Source organism: Cupressus sempervirens, chromosome 10 (genome assembly GCF_028749045.1).
Source record: "Cupressus sempervirens isolate cs-2001-9-10 chromosome 10, ASM2874904v1, whole genome shotgun sequence".
Lineage (NCBI taxonomy): Eukaryota > Viridiplantae > Streptophyta > Pinopsida > Cupressales > Cupressaceae > Cupressus > Cupressus sempervirens.
The window spans coordinates 13,027,009-13,045,297 of record NC_143127.1 but is presented as its reverse complement, the minus strand read 5'-3'; the positions used below and the strand labels follow the sequence as shown (position 1 = coordinate 13,045,297).

General features: G+C 36.5%; 1 protein-coding gene across 2 annotated transcripts in view; it reads right to left on the bottom strand.

Annotated features, from left to right (window-relative positions):
- Positions 1–18,289, bottom strand: part of LOC149532320 (Small GTP-binding protein) — a 317,802-nt gene that overhangs the window by 191,453 nt on the left and 108,060 nt on the right. For both annotated transcript variants that reach the window (XM_089807649.1, XM_089807650.1), the window contains exon 10: positions 5,482–5,553. In XM_089807649.1, coding sequence (XP_089663775.1) covers positions 5,482–5,553 — 72 coding nt within the window. The remainder of the gene's footprint in view (positions 1–5,481; positions 5,554–18,289) is intronic.

The following is an 18,289-nucleotide window of genomic DNA, read 5'->3' as shown; positions in this document are numbered from 1 at the left end:
GCTATGGGCATTTTCTTTACGTGTGTTTGTGGTTGGATCATTATCTCCATCAGCACAGCGAGAGTGGACCTATAGGTTCCACGTGGTTGGGAGGCATAGCTACCAATACCATTGTTGGGGACCGATGTACAAAGACAGTCTATTGTTCCAGTGCAACCCGGTGCTTGATGTTTCACTTGGTGTTTCGGGTTTCCAGAGTATGTTTCTTTGTGATTTATGCTTTACTTGGAATGCTTGGATATCATGTTTAGATGATGTTAGTTATTTGACGCATTCCTTTTTATTGATGTTTAGCATATGGTTAGATGATGTGATTCTCTTAGTTGGAGTATCTACTGCTTTGTTGATTAGCATGTTAGATCTCTCTGTCCTTATGATGTTATTACGTTGTAGTAGTGACGCCCTCATAAGACAGCTCCAAATATCTAGTTGGCAGTTTGGGATGTTACGTGGGATGGCTAGGACCTTCAAGGTCTCATGATGCTATTACGGTCGGGAGGAACTGTGCAAGAGTTTAGTTGTTTTTGTACATTGTGATGTTGCTTTCAGTATGTTTTCTTATATTGCTATGGTTTAGATGGTCTTGTTGCTCTTGTGTTTGAATGTCCAAGCCTGGACTTGTGGATCCAGTACTCCCCGATGTGGAGGTTCTAACTCTCTATTTTATCAACTTGAATATTCATTGGAACGCTTCTTGCATTTCCTAGGTGACAGTGTTCCAGCATTGGGCGATACTTGTAAAGTATCGCACACCCAAAGAAGAAATATCATGTAATACTAGATAGTATTGCACGACCATTGGAGAAACCTCGTACGATACTGGAAGAGTATCACACGACCATACAAACTCTATTGCCCTGACCCTAAAAGTATCGCACGACCATTGAAGAAATGTCGTACGATACTGGTAAAGTATAGCCCAGGCTATATGAAAGTATCATCTGGGTCTGTGAGAAAACCTGCTCGGGCGACCAACGGGCACTTTTCGACTTGACTGAAAGGTTTTGAGAGGTGATTGGGATACCCTTTACAGAGTTCTCGAACCCTAGTGTTTGACCTTACGAATTCGAGATGTTTCGGATTCGAACATGTTTTGTGACTTCCGCAATTTGTCATTTTTGTTCAATACGGATGTTTGGAGATCCGTTGGTGTTTGGATGTTTGTTTAGTCTTCCATTGCGATCTTTGTGATCCTTGTATGATGTTGTTGTGTGCATCCATACTTGTTTTAAAAATATATATATCTTGGCATTTTATTTATCCTTGTTCCAAGGATCTCTGAGTGGGGCATTATAGGACTTACGGGTACACCTATTTTCAGTGTCATGATTGTTCATATAATCTAACAATAACTACAGACGAGGCACAACTATGGGAAAAGTTTCGACTTCAACTAGAACACTATTAGCTATATTTTCCATCATTGACCCTTCTATTGGACTTTGAACTTTCTTGACGAATTCATCTAAATTTTCTTGTGCAATGGAGGTATCACCTAATTCCAAGAGAGTAATCATCAAACAGGACATCCGTCCCAGTTTGGGCAGAACCAATTATAATTTAATTATATTTACTAAGCTTGATTTAATTGAAATTGATTAATGGGCACCTTAGTGTGATAGCTTGTTGGAATCAGGATGAAAAATTTTAGATCATGTGAACATGAAGCAGGAACCTTGTGTGTCAGGATACCAATATATCAATGAAAAGGGTAATTTTGGAGCAATGGGAGAGTTTAATTAATAAAGTGACTTCATTATTTGTCAACTTTAAATTATAACATAAAGTTGCTTTATGAGAAATGAAGCCTTTTAAGTGGAAAGTGTAAACTTGAAGCCACTGACCGTTTGGTGTGAAGGAGAAGTCACTTGAATTGATATATTATAAAAGTAAGCTCTTGGAGATGGATATTCATTCTATGCATTTTATTATCTTCATGAATTTGGGGTTTGAGGGTTTGAGCTGAAGAACTTGTAAATTTCTCTTAGTTTTCTATGCAGCTTAAGTGGGAATTCTTTGCCCATGAATTGTGCCTTTTTTGTTGTTGATTGGTATTGAATTTAGTGAATCGATCAATATTAGATGATCGCATATGCTGGCATTAAGGTCTATGATTGAATTTTTTGCTGGAGGATCGCTTATACTTGCTAAAGTTGTTTATTTCCTGATATTTGGGAACTGTTGGCGATACATATAAGTTTGAGGCAGACTGGCATCAATATCATCAAGGAAAGAAGAGGTTGTGATCAGTCTTTAAGGAGCAGTTTTACTATCATAAGGCTACTATCTGAATTATATAGGCACCGTTTGGTCATAACAGGGCTACAATCGACTTCTAGAGCTAGCGTTTTGCTGAAAGGACAAGTTTATGAGCATTGTACTTCATCCTTGGAAGCCAATGTTGCATATCATACATTGCCAGGTTTTTGCAAATTAAATTTCAGTATGTGCATTGTATTTAGATGCCATCATTGTCTTAGTTTGCATAATAAAATATAGAAGGAAGAATTTGCACTTTCAATTTCCATCTATTGTTATATATTTCATATTTGGATAGAACACAAAAAAATCATTAAACTTTCAAAACACGAAAAAATTCATTCTTCAACATAGTTGAGTGTGAGCTAGCAGGGCTCATTACAGTGGTGGTTTGAAAATTTCTAATGTTAGCGCCAGGGTTTTTTCCACTTGCCCAAAAATAGAGTCAGATTTTCTACTGCTTCCTAGCCTGGCAGCACATTGCTGGCATGGAAACAACATCGTAGTCATGGAGGGCTGAAAGAGGATGGGTTGTTGCAAAGAATGTGAAGGAATGAGTGATTTTTTGAAAAAGGCGGTCCCGCTTGTCCAGTCTCAGTTTGCATGTCTGAGTCAGATGCATGGACAAACAATGACGTCAAACCTTTGGTGGAGGGGGAACTATGGTAAAGGTGCAATCTATCCGAGCTCGGGATCGAGTTGCAAAGGAGCAGCAACAAACCTCAACTCAATAATGATCCATGAAAGATTGAAATGATGGGATTTTTAAAAACAACTACCGGGGAATTGATGTTTCCAAGGTAGGGAGATCTAATTTGCAGCACTTGGTTCAACATTCAATGGCTGATTCCAATGTGTCTCCTCGTCCTTCTGCTAGGACCATCTTTGAAGCGTTCGATGCAAGTACTGAAATGGAGGTTGCCCATAATGAGTCTGTTTTTTCTGAGCTTGGATTGGTTGGCTGTTTTAGGGGCTTTTGGTCAAGCTTGCAAGATCTACATGTTTGGATTTCTAATCAGTGGGAGCCATTTCTTGCAAGTTGAGTCTAGATTTCCCTTGCAGCAAAGGGATTCTTTTACTGTTGTTTTGGGGAATATAGAAGACAGGAACAACATTTTATGTGAACATTTTTGGTGTTGAGAAGAAAGATATGCCCTTATGCTGAAACCATGGCATCCAGATTTCAATCCAAATTCTGAAGGTTTTGATAATGTCCCACTTTGGGTTAGGCTTCCTTATTTTCCTCTACATTTATGATTTGAATCATATCTTGAGGCAGTTGGGAATTCTTTGGAGAATTTATTTTTGTAGATGGTGGTTCATCTAATCTACTACACTCTATTTTTGGCCCGTATCTTGGCTAAAATGGATATGTCTAGAGGGCTTTCAGCTGAAATCATGATCAAAACTTCAAAGTTGTTGGGTGCAACCTTTGGATTATAAAGGGGTCCCATTTAGGTGGAGAAGATACTTCCAAATAGGGCATATGGTTGTGCAATGTAGCAAAGAGAGAATCCAAAGGTAAGCATCATAGTGGAAAGATGTCAAACAACAACATTATAGAGTTGAAAAGAAAAGGAAAGATGGAGAGGAACAAAAGAGTTTCTCTCGAGTTGTTGCAGGAGAATAGGTGCAAACACCTACAGGTTTTGCACCACATGTTGTGCAACCATTAATGCACAACAATAGGTCCATGGTGTATGGGGTTGTTAGATAGTTGCAACCGAGTAATGGTGCAACAAGACCGGAGGTAAGATAAAAATGGAGGGCTCAGGACGTTCATGAACCAATGGAGGATTCGATAGATGATATAGTCTGGACTTTCAGACAATGAGGATAAAATGAAATCAAATAGACAGAGTGAGGTTACAAGAATGGAAGATGGATGGGAAGTTGTAAAAACAAAGAAGAATAGGAAGTCGAAGAATGAATCCTTTGATATGATCCTCCGATCCCATTTGAGGGGAAGGCATAAATCTGTAGAGTAAATATTTGTTTAATTTTGAGTTTTTTAGGTGGCTATCGTCTTTTACTGTTCTATTACTGGTTTTGTTTGTCTATTTCAGGATGGTAGTACCCCACTCTTGTTACTACCCTTGGTCTGCACCTAGTTACTCCTGATTAATATTAATAAAGAAACTTTTTACCAATCAAAGAAAAAAAATATTAATAATAAAATTAATATAATATAATTATTAGTAAAATTCACTCTTCTTTATTTCGGCGAAGTAACTCCTAACCAACCCTTCGGAAGCTAGGGTTTCATTTGATGCCTACCACTGTTCTACGAATAGGCATCCTTCTATTGATCTTCAGTCTGATCCACCATTTCCCAAGCAACAGTTTCCCCTCAACAAAATCTCTCTGTCTGTTTCCAAGCGAAACTCATTGCCTACAACTAGTGGACATGTGGGTGATTGGAGGCACCCCATGAAGGGATTTCTTTAGGTTGCTACAGCATCAAGGGTATCATCTGCCCTTAGTTCATAAGGTTGGGAGTATACTAGACTTGGGGATAAGTCAGGAAATCATCCAAAGAAGGCAAGAATTGCTTCCAATATGCATAGGATTTGTTGGCTTCTGGCAAGATCAAATAGGAAGAAGCCATTTCACAAAAATGAAGGAAAAATCCCTCTCAAATCGTTGCCTACTCATCATGTGGTCCTCCCTGCTAAGAATATCTTGAAGATGGAGCTAGGACAGGAAATATCACAGGAGGTGAATGAAAATGTAGCCTTTTTTTCTATCTGCAAAAACGTCTGCAACTGCATAAATATGCCCTACAAGCAATGATGGTATATTGTAAAGGTTTAAAAAATATAAAATGCAGATAAGGGTGATTTACAGAATACATCAACATCAGACCTTAAAACACTTGTTTGTACAGACAATACCATTATTGCAAAAAAACCAATAGAATAAGTAATAATTATGTAAACGTAGTATGAATTAGATAATTTGTGAATTCAAAAAGATTTTCTAATTTACATACATTTAATCAAGTGGTTATCACATCTTAAATTCATATAATTTCTTGAAAGGTTCACTTTTATACCTTTTCAACCAAGTTATTGTCATAAACAGAAAAAATCTCTTAATAAAATGAACCTTGTAAGAAACAGCAATAACTTAAGATGGTCATAATTTGAATAGAATGTAAAATATAATATTAAAGAAATACAACTATTTGTTTTCATTGATTTAAAAACTGTATATTCTCACCTCACCAGCATATAATTCATCAACTTGCATTTGAGTAGGAGATAGAACTCCAAGTTCATCTACAAAATATTCCTGTTCCTCAATCAACACAGGACAAGGTATGATTAATTAACGAGTCCTGAAACTAGCAAATCAACACAAAACTGAGTATTATTATTTAGTAAATCATGAAAATAACATGTTCTATCTCAAGACACAATTTAGAGTAATCAAATAAGTAATGAAAATATGATTATTATATGCTCTGATATATTTCTTTCAAAATCAATAACATATGACAGACGCTCCAAATTTCACAACATATAAGGATTCAGTAAACTGTGAACTTAAGTTATTTCAATGAACACTGCATACTCAAACTGTATTTATTAGCTCCTAATACAAATGCATGTTGCATATGCACACAACTACATATGTGAGTTGTGATAAGCAGTCACTCTGCAGTTGCCTTTGGTAAATTTGATGGATTGCTTTAATTTACTCTTGTTGGATTAGGCCCAGAAATCAAGATAAACAACAACAATGAAGAACAAGATAGATACAAACAACACAAGAAATTACTGCGGGAAAACCCTTTTGGAATGAAGAGAAAAACCCAGCCCCACACCAAAAGATCATTTTATTGATAATAAAATTCAGGTGTACAATTTCTTTCGCTTGATGCGATATATATAACATATAGAGAGACTCTTCACATTCCAACCGAAGCTCTCTTCAATTTCCATACAACTTTACATATTTTCATGCCTCAATGCATGTTAATATTTAATATTACAATTAGTATAAACGTCCTTTTCAACTGAAGGTGAGCATAATGGTATTAATGCCCAGAGATAAAGATCTCTCGCTCAGCTACAATCTCCAACACTTTTTACTGCCCCAAGCCAATTTTTTATGCCAGAAAATTTCACTTTTCTCAAAATTCAATGGATAAACATTTTGTCAAACAGTTTATGTACTATTGATTTGATTTAATAACTTTACATTGTGTTTGATATACTTACATATGCTCACCATATGATACTTTGGAACATAATTGTAGTCACTATAGTCCATGTATAATGTATATTATTATGTTCCAATAATATTCGTTGTCACGATCATCTTTTGTAAATTAAAATATTTAATGATATTATAAAAGTTGATGTTTGATAGCTTCAGTTGGATAAACCATAAGATTAAAGTGCATATATATGTCTATGTGTGTGTCTGTGTGTGTGTGTGTGTGTGTGTGTGTGTGTGTGTGTGTGTGTGTGAGAGAGAGAGAGAGAGAGATATTATTATTTGTTATTATATTAATATATAATTATCGAATAGACATGTCCCATGAAGGGACATGTCTCTTCATAGCCTTTGCTCATTATATATTAGAGATTGTTGCAATTGGAACACACATACCAAGGAGGCAGTGCTATTACATCTACAAGCGATCCTCATAAACTAACATGGTATTAGAGCCTAATTGTAGATGGAAATTACTAGAACAAGTAGGAAACTAGACCAGCTTGTTCTCTACTCAAGGAAGCATTGGAAAGGCTACAAGGGCATCCAAGCTTCCATGGCAAAAGCATAAAACCAAATATTCAATTCGACCTGTCTTTCTCTCTTTTGTTGCCTATCTGATAAAATCATCAATTAGATAAAATGGAATCTAACAATGAAGATGATACGAGTGTTCCTTTAAGTGAAAGGGAGGAATGGAGAGACGCACAACCACTTCCACAGGGTGATGGTCCCAACCTGGTTATTCCTATTGCCTACACCAAAGAGTTTGAGGAAACAATGGATTATTTCCGAGCGATTTTCCATGCAAATGAGAGAAGTCTTGAGCGTTGGATCTTAGAAGAGAAGTTATTAAATTTAATGCTAGCAAGTACACTCGTTGGTTGAGAAGATCATCAATCGGTGATGGTGAACGACTAGGGTCAATCCCCTAATCTTCTCTCAGATAAAATAATCCTCCAGATGGACAATCCTTACTAAAAAATTTTTGTGAATCTTGCATCACATCTGGCAAAAACAACCCTAAAAGTTTCGTCCCGTTATTTTCACCGCTTAGGTGTGACTGCAAAAGCTGGAGCTCGATAAGATTCACTCAACAATGAGGGTTCGAACCTTCCTAACTTTGAACGATGTAGTGGGTGCAAAAGTATTGCCTGTGATGTTACACAATGAGTGTAAAAAACCCTAACCAACTCCCAATTTGATAAATGAATGCACAAAGTCTTTTTTGCAATATTTACTTGTTCTCCAATTGATTTTGAATTTTCCCAAGTTGATAAGAGATAACAATTACAAGAAGTTTGAAATGATGTTATAAATTCAGACTATAACTAGAAAGAGATTCTTTACATTTGATATGAAAATCACAAATCAGAAATATATGTTTTAATAATGGCACCAGGTTGCAGATCATTTGCCAATTTATTAAGTTAAGACAGAGCAATTGCATACATATATTCTTAATACGATTCCAAATGGCAACTTCAACCTAAATTGGATCGTTGTGGTAATGGTCATCCCTCTTTGTATCTGTTTGCAGCTACGACGTGGATGCACAATCACCTCCAATAGTAATGGTGACGCCTCCAACAGAGCTTCAATCTGCTTCCGTATGCAGTTAATCGTCCCACACCCACCCATGGCTATGTACTATTGAAACTCGTGACCAACCAATGAACCGCAGGGTCCAAGCAAAGTGTGCTAGTTTATTCTTACTATCACAGCTCAACGCAGAGGTGTAAAGTCTGATGACATTAACAATTATGTCATCTTCACACTTTAGAAAACACCTCTTACTGTACCCACGTCTGCCAATACACAATGAGATTCGCAGCTTCCAAATATCAGTATGTCCAGCAACACAAACATAGACTTACAACAATAAACAAGCAGCCTTCACTTTCAAGATCTCCAATACAAGCTCTCAGTAAAAACGAGAATCTCCACACTTCCAAAATAAGTAACAAATTTTCCAAGCCATAGGAATACAGTAAGGAGACTCAACAAATTCTTTATAACAACACAATTTGCAATGAAATTACCAGAACAATCTCCCGGACGCAGGAAACACAGATAGGAGATTTAGATAGTGAAATCACTATACATCAGTAGTGACTTCAAACATCAAAAACTTCAGAGACCCTTATACTTCAACAAGGGCTCACAATTCAGACTCAAGAAAGCCACAAAGGCACAGAAAAACAAATGTATAATCAAGCGTGTCTTTCCCAACGAAATGAGCTCTCATTTATAAGCTTTCATTAGCAAAAGTTTCCATAAAACTCCACTCTAGAAATCATGGAAGTTTCCCAAAAAGAACTCAACACTAGAAAATTTCCAACTTGCTTTTTAGAAATATCTCTTAAAGTCATTATTATTATAATATAAACATTATCATAATAATGCAACTCAATGAATAATAAATAAGAGCTCATGCAATTATTAACCTGATTAACTGCAGGTGACGACCAAGTGCCAAGCCATCCATTGCGTTGCCGAAAATAGCAACTGCCCATAATAGACTTACTAAAAATAGCAAGTAATCAACTGAGACCCCCAAAACACCCTATCAACTCACAAGGATCGCTATGACGAGCTAACTCTATCAATTGCACAGACTGGCCAAAAATGGGGACATTACAATGAGCCTACAATGATGTTTCAAGCATGATGTGCCTGAAAATTCAACATTGTTGATTAAGGAAATAGTGTCACTGTGATAAGAAAAAAAAAAGAATAGATAAAAACAAAGGAGATAATAGGCAATACATCTAACCCACTATTGTGAGAGAGTTTAGATGTATATGTTCCTATGTTGAAAGTGGTAGTAATTAATGTGTCCCTTGTCGATAGCAAAAAACCCACTTTACCATGTAACTAACTTCCACATGGATTCTACTAAAAATGGAGTTAAATAGAATTTATTGCAAGTGTATTGGAAGATGAAAGAATGATGATACCCACCACTAACAAATAAAAAAGAGGAAGTGCTTTACACAAGTGGGCACCACTCAAAAAAAATGAAGAGGATGTTTGATAATAAAAGCAACACACAGGCTATAAGTAGCGGGAATATTCAAAAGTAAGCTGGACCCATCAAATTATAAGCAAAGTGATAAAGAAGAATGAAAGTAAAAGCAAAGGACAAACGATTTAAAGAAAAGTAGATAAATGCATTGGTAAGGATAATGATGAATTTCAATAAGGTATTAAAAGTAAATATGATGTACTTAATGGAATAAGTATAAATTCAAATAACATGTTTATGAAAAAGATGTTAATATTTCTAAAATTATAAATATTGAATTTCTAGGATAATGTCATCTAAAAGGAAGTCATATATATAGAAATTAAGTATTGTGTTATCTTAATTCTATTATTGTAAATAAAGAGAGATGTTATAATCATTTATGTTGTTAGAAATAGCATGAGTTAAATTACTGACATTCTAATTAATGTTGACATTCTTAATATACACTATAAGAGTTATTTGCCTTGATCTTTTCTGAGAAGGTTATTACAAGAAAAGGGAGATTGATTTCAGACTTAAGAATTTGACACTTCTTCAAAGGCAACTTTGGATGAAGAGCTCAAATGATTTATAGTCAGAGCGAATTTGAAAGTCCGTGTGTATGGTTGTGTGGTTTTAATGGGCCTACCCCCTGCGTACATCATGAGGAAGTGACAACTTCCAAATGATTAACACTTGTAATTGCAGAAGTTATTGTTTGGTGACAATCTTACAATAACTTAATTTTCTATTATAATGGATATCTTACAATGTCTATGCAGATCATGATAGATTAGACTTTGCATGGTGGATTAAGTTCGTTAAATAGACCATGGCCTTCTATTGTGATGGACATCTTATGATGTCTAAGCAGATCACTATAGATGATAACTTTCACGGTGGATTAAGTTCCTTCAACAAACCACGGTTGTTCATATGGTAAGCATTATGAGAATGAGTATGCACATACCTTATTAACATTTTGAGTACATGGTGAATGTTATGCAAATTGATGTTCAAAAGGCCATTACACAGACTACTTGGTGAATATCATGCGACTTGATATTCAAGAGGGCATTATTCACAATACTTTGTGAATAACTTGCAACTCAACATTCAAGAGGCCATTGCTCAAAGAGTATGTGGTGAATGTCATATGAGACGACATTCAGGAGGCCATTTCTCTTAATATCATTACTCAAAGTTTTTGGTGAATGTTATGTTGATATTCTTGAGGCCAGTACTCATGATATCAAATGTGATATAAAAATGTTGAATATCATTTGATCAAAGATATTCTTATTACATTAAAGTAATATATGGTCATGTGTTTATCCTCCCTAGCTAAGAGGGAGTGTTGATGTTTGATAGCTTCATTAGGATAAACTATGAGACTAAAGTGCAAATATATATATCTATTATACATATGTATGAGATATAATATATATCTATATATTAGTTAAATAATAAATTATTATTTGTTATTATATTAAAATCTAATTATCGAATAGACATATTGTAATGTCCCCTTTTTGACAGGCACCAGCTACTTATTTTATTTTAGCCTTTATTTTCCCCAGAGGCTAAAAAGGAAGAAATAAGGGGGAAAAGATATATTAAATTAAGTACTTATAAGGTTAATTATTTATTATGTTAGTCACTTTAATATTAAATCAATTAAATATAAAGTTACTTTTCAATATTTCATTGTTTAGTAACCTTATAAGTAATTAATTTAATATATCTTTTCCCCCTTATTTCTTCCTTTTTAGCCTCCAGGGAAAATAAAGGCTAAAATAAAATAAGTAGCTGGTCCCTGTCAAAAAGGGGACATTACACATATCCCATAAAGGGACATGTCTCTTCATAGTGTTTGCTCATTATAAATTAGAGATTGATGCACTTGGAACACACATACCAAGAAGGCAGTGTTATTACATCTACAAGCGATCCTCATAAACTAACAGTTAAGTCCAATAATCTTTAGTTTTTTAGGGCAAATTAATAATATTATTATAATTAAAATAAAACATGTCTTCAAACACTAGAAATAAATAAAAGCATTTTTTAAATACTTCGGTTAAACAAAACTTTAAAATAAAATAAAATAGAATCAAAACTATTTTTAAATAGTACCAAGGAAATTTAGAACCCCTTGGCCTAGTTCACAAAGGTATATCAAGGAGGTGCCTATCCTCTTTGGAGATCATGGAGGTTATTACTTGAAATGAATTTCTAAATTTGGTTCAATCTAGGGCATTCAAGGATGAAAACCCTTGACTTGTTTGAGGTTGAGAGGATGAGAACCCTCTTGGATTCTATACAATGTCCCCATTTTTATTAGCATCAAAGTTTGTTTAGTTTAGCCTATCATTGGCCCTCGTAGGCTAACTCTGGTGGATAGAGGCTCACAGTTGGTTGATCCAGAGGCTGTATTCCCACTCTAGAGGTCAATAATGTCAAGATTTTTCTTTGTTTGAGTCATATTGGCACACTATTTATAGTGAGTATTTTGGAAAAGTCGGGTTTTCTATCTTTAGTTGGACGCCTGCACAAGTTAGTGGCAACATTCAGATTCAGTATTTGATAACACGAGTAGTTATTCAGAGACTTACAACTTATAATAAGTCATTGTTGAGGAGTTTCTATATCTAGTAGGGGCACCCGGATTCATGGTATGCACGGTGATTGACTCATTTGTCAATTGGCTCACTTTGAGGGACTTACTATTTATAGTGAGTATATTTATGCTCAGTGCTATTTTTAGTCAGGCACCCTAGTTAGTAGTGAATATAGTGGCTACCTCCTGGTTCTGATAGAATCGAGACATAATGAGTACCTTGGAGTTATGACTTTTTAATTTACTTAAATCAGTATTACTTTATTATTTATTAATTAAAAAAGTGCACATCATTAGATGTGATTTGACTTTATTATTGAAAGAGGTTATGTAATGATTATAAAGTCGAATTATTAAGTGCATATGAGGAATAATGTAAAGTGTCAATTTAAAGGGAGGTATAACTGATTATTAAAATATATTTTATGTTACCTTGTTGTGTGCCAAATGGAGGGAAATACAATTAAATATTATATTTCAAATACATCAAAAAGCAAGTGCAACAAAAGCGAAGTATCTTATAAGTCGTGAGAAGCATATTGAAGAAGCCATGATCAATTTCTTTTTGTGAATTACAAAAAGTCAATGGAGGAGAGAGGGAATTCATTCATGAGTTGTACATTTTGCTTGTGTGTGTGGAGAAGTTGTCGAAACAAGGCTTCAGATTCTGAGCTTGAAGAATTGTGAATTCTTCCAAGTCTTTTCAGCATAGTAAATTGGTGAAACACCAATGAATTATGTCAGATGCTGGTCTTATCCGAAGGCCGAGATCAATTTAATTATTTGCAGAAAATTGGGATTTGAATGATTAATATTTTCCAGAACAATTTGCAGAGGTTCGAAAATTTCATTAATGCAGATTGCAGCATTCTGAAAGACCTGGGTTTGAAGTAATCAGATAGGTGTGGTTCCTCCAGAAGCTAGCATTTGGGCTTTCTTTGGCCAAGCTGATTAGTAATAATGCTCCTATATCATTCAGTATTGGCGGCAGCTGCCTTTGATGGTTGTGAACAGAAGTTGTAAGGACTGGCTTAATTTCCAGGTTCCATTTTGGATGCAGAATTATTTCAGATTTTGTATTAGACATTATTATGTAATGGAATTTGCAATAAATGGAACAAGTAATCTCTATTGGGATTGCTAGAGTTTTAAAATAAATTTTCCATGCATTTGCAAAAACTCACCTTATAAATACGTTGATAAATTCAAACATTGCAAAAAAATCCAAAACTTGTCAATTGTCGGCGCGATTAGAGATTGAGCCAGCAGGGCTCATTACAGTTGTATCAGAACTTGCATGTACAGTGTGTGGCAAAATGATGTCAAACATGCAAAAAAAATTTTAAAAATCAGATTTGAGATGATATCCCAGTTTGGAATATTACATTCTATAGGGAACAAGGATGTTAAACCCTGCTTCCAACCTGGGTGATTCCATTCAGCAATCACAAGAGTGCTAATTTGTGGAGGATTTTAAGATATTTTGGAGGTTTGCATAGTGTCACAAAGTGATTTAATGGATGTTTCAGAATTTTCAGAATTGTGTATTATTGCCAATGTCACCAGTGTTGGTACAGTATTTTTAAATATAACTGTAATGTCGGGGTCCCTTAATGTCATTTGTAGAGTTGTAACATTTGCAGGAACAATTGTATGATCTCAATAAAAAAATCATTCCATTGAAGTCTTGCATCCTTCTACAAGTGGCCATTTATGTGGTAAGCGGCATTAGATCATACCAAAGCATTTGAGGATATTATCAGTCACTTCCAGCCTTGATTAGGCCATACACCTCTCTTTATGCAGGCCATACAATACTAGTCCTACATCACCAGAAAACATTATATCAGCATCTTCTATCCACTGTTGAAGAGATTTTGTAAAAGTATCTGAAATAATCTACCACTCTCAATAGACTACACAAGTCACATGGTGTTTCCTGGTTCATCTATACTTTCCTATTCCATGTTTTTCAGGTAGTTGTACTGTGATTTATTTATCTCCAGCAATCATGCTTAAGAGAGAATAAATCAAGTCCAAAAGAGATTTTAAGCTTGTTTGAGTTTATGTAACAGCAGAAGAAAAGGCAAACACAACTTATCTTGTATGAAGTTTTGGAAAGGCCAAGGTCTAAGCACAAACCCCTCCAGGATGACTGCATACACTGCTCAGATACCATTGTAATAACCACCCTATTTTTTGTGCAATTCAATAGAAATATTTGCAATAATACACACATGTACTAAACAGCGGTAAATTAAAATATTTAAAACATCCACTGGCTGGATTATTATTTTTATTGTAAGCACTAGCTGAAAATTAACTTTAGGTTTATTACAGAGTACATGTTGGCAGGTCAGAGCTAGAAGCAGTCACCTCCAGGCTTCCACAAACAGCTTCAGATTAGTAATGAACCATCGTCCAACCTCAAAACACATGTTCCTTCATAGGAGAATGTATTTATGTAACTTGTAAATCATATCCATGTTGTCCTGCATTTCATAATCACAAAATGAAGGCAACACTGTGAAACTTTGACAATTTAAAGTTTCGAAAGTTGATTCGCTATATGATTTGTGAAAATTGGTCAATTAATCCTTCCTAATTCATATTGTGGATCCTTTTACTAAAGGTTCTCGTCAAGTTGCCTTTCTTTGTGAGAGCTTTATTAGAATTACCAAATTTAGTAGCATATAATTGATTTTGGATGCCTTCAAAGTCCCTTTTTGCATTTGGTGTGTTTGTTTTGATTTATGTTTCATTCAATCCCTCTCTTTTGGTCACACGTTTGTTTCGAGCTATCTTAGGAATTAAATTGGGGTTGTAAATCAAAAGATATTAAGGTTTAAGTGGATGTGTATTCGGACTTTAGAACCCCAATTGCCTATTTTAAACTTTGAACCTTTTATTTTGTTATTAAGTTGCATTTTTTGATGTTTATAACTTAGATCACTTTTAAATGTGTTAATTAATTAAATCACTTAAGTGTGTCAGCCGACTGGATGGTTCCGGCGGTGTTTCCGTAGCCGACGGAATGATGTCCGGCAGTGTTTCTGTATTTTGTAGCCGACAGGGTGATGTTCGGCGGTGTTTCTGTATTCTGTAGCCGACGTCGTCAGTAAATAGTTTGTAGCGGATAGAATATTTGTGGAAAGAAAAGGTTACACCGCAGCATAAAATTAGTGGAAGGGCACCGACAGAAAGGAAATAATCTAGTTGCGCGACGACCGCAGGCACATTGGGCGATGGAGGTGGCACACAACAAACGTAAGCCGTACGACAGTCAGAATGAAATCAAAGTGGAAAAGTTTAAGGCCAGATGGCTTGGACCATATCAAATCCGGGAGGTCGGCGACAATCGAGTGGTAAAGTTGGGAACATTGGACGGGCAAGAGGTACCTCACGCAATCAACGAATCCTACCATGCCAGGAAAATGTCGTCACCGTCACAGAATGATCAAATGATTCCCTGTCGTCGTCGTTGCAGAATGGCGACACCTGGAGGCAAAATTGAGGTGTTGTCTTTTAATTTTACTTTATTTTTGTCAAACAAAACAAAAAAAAAAATTTGAAAAACAACAAAAAAAAATGAAAAAAAAAAAAAAAAAAAAAAAGTTAGTAATAGTCCCGCGAGCAGATGCAGGTGTCCGCGGACGTCCCACGGCAGAGGTCCGCGGACTGTCCCGCGAGTAGTCCCCCGGACATGTCCCGCGGGTGGCTCCCGCGGACTTGTCCCGCAGGTAGCTGTCCGCGGACTGTTCCGCAGACACGTCCCGTGGGTAGTCCCCGCAGACTATCCTGTGACAGAGGTCCACGGACTGTCCCATGGGTGGCTCCCGCGGACATGTCCCACGGGTAGTTGTCCCGCGGCAGATGTTTGCGGACTATCCCGCTAGAGGTCTCGGAGGAGAGATTGTTTGAGTTTGTGTAGAAGATGGGTGTGCGGGGTTTTCTAAATTTACCAAAAAAAAAAAAAAAAAAAAGACGACCAAGTTGTTCGGAATGAGTAACAGATGATGCCAAAGGGAAGGGGAAGCAGCAATGGTTACCAAAAAGAGTCTAGAATTGGCAGAAAATGGCAAAAACAGTGTGTTCCGTGCATTTTTATGTGGATTCTGGAGTGTTAATTTGGTCTTGGCGGCGAGGGGCGCTGCCCCTCGATCCTGCCCTGTACTGTGACAAGGAGCGCACCCGCGGCGCTGACCTAGAACCCCGCAAGGGCGCTGCCCCTCGACCCCGCCGAGGGCGTTGCCCCCTGGACCCCCAGTCATGGCAGATATCAGTCGTGGGAGTCTGACCAGTGGAGAAGAGTTGAAGTTACTGCAGGCATGGACTTTCTGTGTACCAGAGGCACTTGGAGTAGGTGTTGGCTGGGAGGCTATCTTGGTGGATGCGTAGAGAGCTCGGGAGGAGCTAATCATCCAGTTGGAGGCAGTGCAGCGACACTTGGCTCAGGGTACCGTGGAATTGAAAACAGAGAAAGCAGCACAAGTGGCGATCAAGGTCAGCTTGAGGAGACAGTATTGTGTTAGCAGAGGCTACAGATGTAATGGGATGAATGTGGAAGTGATGTGACAGAAGCAGATTTTTCTCAGATATGGCAGTAATTGTGTTAGCAAAGGCTACAGATGTAACGGGATGAATGTAGAAGTGATGTGGCAGTGTTGTTAATTTGTCTCAGATATGTTGTAATTGTCGTCCGGAGACGACTTTTCTTTTCAGGGGGGATGGTGTCAGCCGACTGGATGGTTCCGACAGTGTTTCTATAGCCGACGGAATGCTGTCCGGCGGTGTTTCTGTATTCTGTAGCCGACGGGGTGATGTTCGGCGGTGTTTGTGTATTCTGTAGCCAACATCGTCAGTAAAGAGTTTGTAGCGGATAGAATATTTGTGGCCGACGGACTCCTTCGGGAAGGTTCAGCGGTAGTATTTATATCCCGTCTGGGATCGTTGTAAATCATCATTCATCTACTATTGCAAATATTATTCTGCTATTCATGTTCATTATCTGTATGCATTGATTTCTCTACCTGTACGACAAACAAAGTGCACTTTTTCAACCTATTTCTAGTTTTCTTTACAGTTTGGAGTCTCTGAATATGGCTACCACCCAATGGCATTCCACATGAGGATGCAGTTTTGTTACACACACACACACACATATATATATAGTTTGGTTTGTTTACTCATTTACTAACTCATTAGATGCATATCCTTACTGAATTTTTCAAAAGAAATGCATTTCTAATTAATTTCAAGTCATTTTTGAAATTCTGGATATTTTCCTGAGAAGTTGCCGATTTATCTCCAATATTTGTCGATAATTTTTTTTACCTCGTCGATAAGTGGCAGAGAACAAGATTTTGAACCATGCAACAAAGAATTGGCTCATACCACTCCATCCCAAGTTTCATCCTCATATGATGGAATTAGGGATATAGAGGTTGGTCATATAGATATGTCTGAATTCCTTCAAAGAATAGAGACATCTTGTCAAGAAGTGTAATGTCCCCAATTTTGTCAACAATTTAGATTTTCAGGGATTAGCCTATTATTGTGATCCTCGTAGGCTAATTATTATAGATAGAGGGTCTTCTGTGGCAGTGGATTGGCTTGGGAGAGTCTTATCTTCTCCACATCTCAGTAAGCTACAAGTTGGTCTTCGTTTGGCTCAGATCGAACTTCATTTGGGCTTAGTTTTGTGTACTTACTATGTGGTAAGTTGGTGTTGATTGAGATGGACCCTTTCTATTTTTGAAAAGTGCATTTGGTCACATGGAGAAATAATAGGTATGACTCCTATTTCAGACAGCCTATTTAAATTATGAGTATTTTGAGAGTTATTATATTTTTAGTAGCCAAATTATTATTAATTATTAAATGGCTTATTATAAACTTATAATTTCACTTAAGTTGAGAGTTGAATTATCATTGGAATGTACCATTTATTAATTAGTTAAGCCAAGTCAAGTGAAAGAATCTAATGAAAGCTTCTAATTAATGTTGTGTGGTGAAGATTCTTGAGTGAAGTTATAGTTTGGCAACAAAAGGGAACCTGGACATCATAAATTCAAGCTCATTTCATTGGGAAAAACATGCTTGGATAATTATTTGCTTTTGTTGCCTTTGTGGCTATTTTCTGAAGTTCTGATTTTTAGTGCCCTTGCTGAGGTATA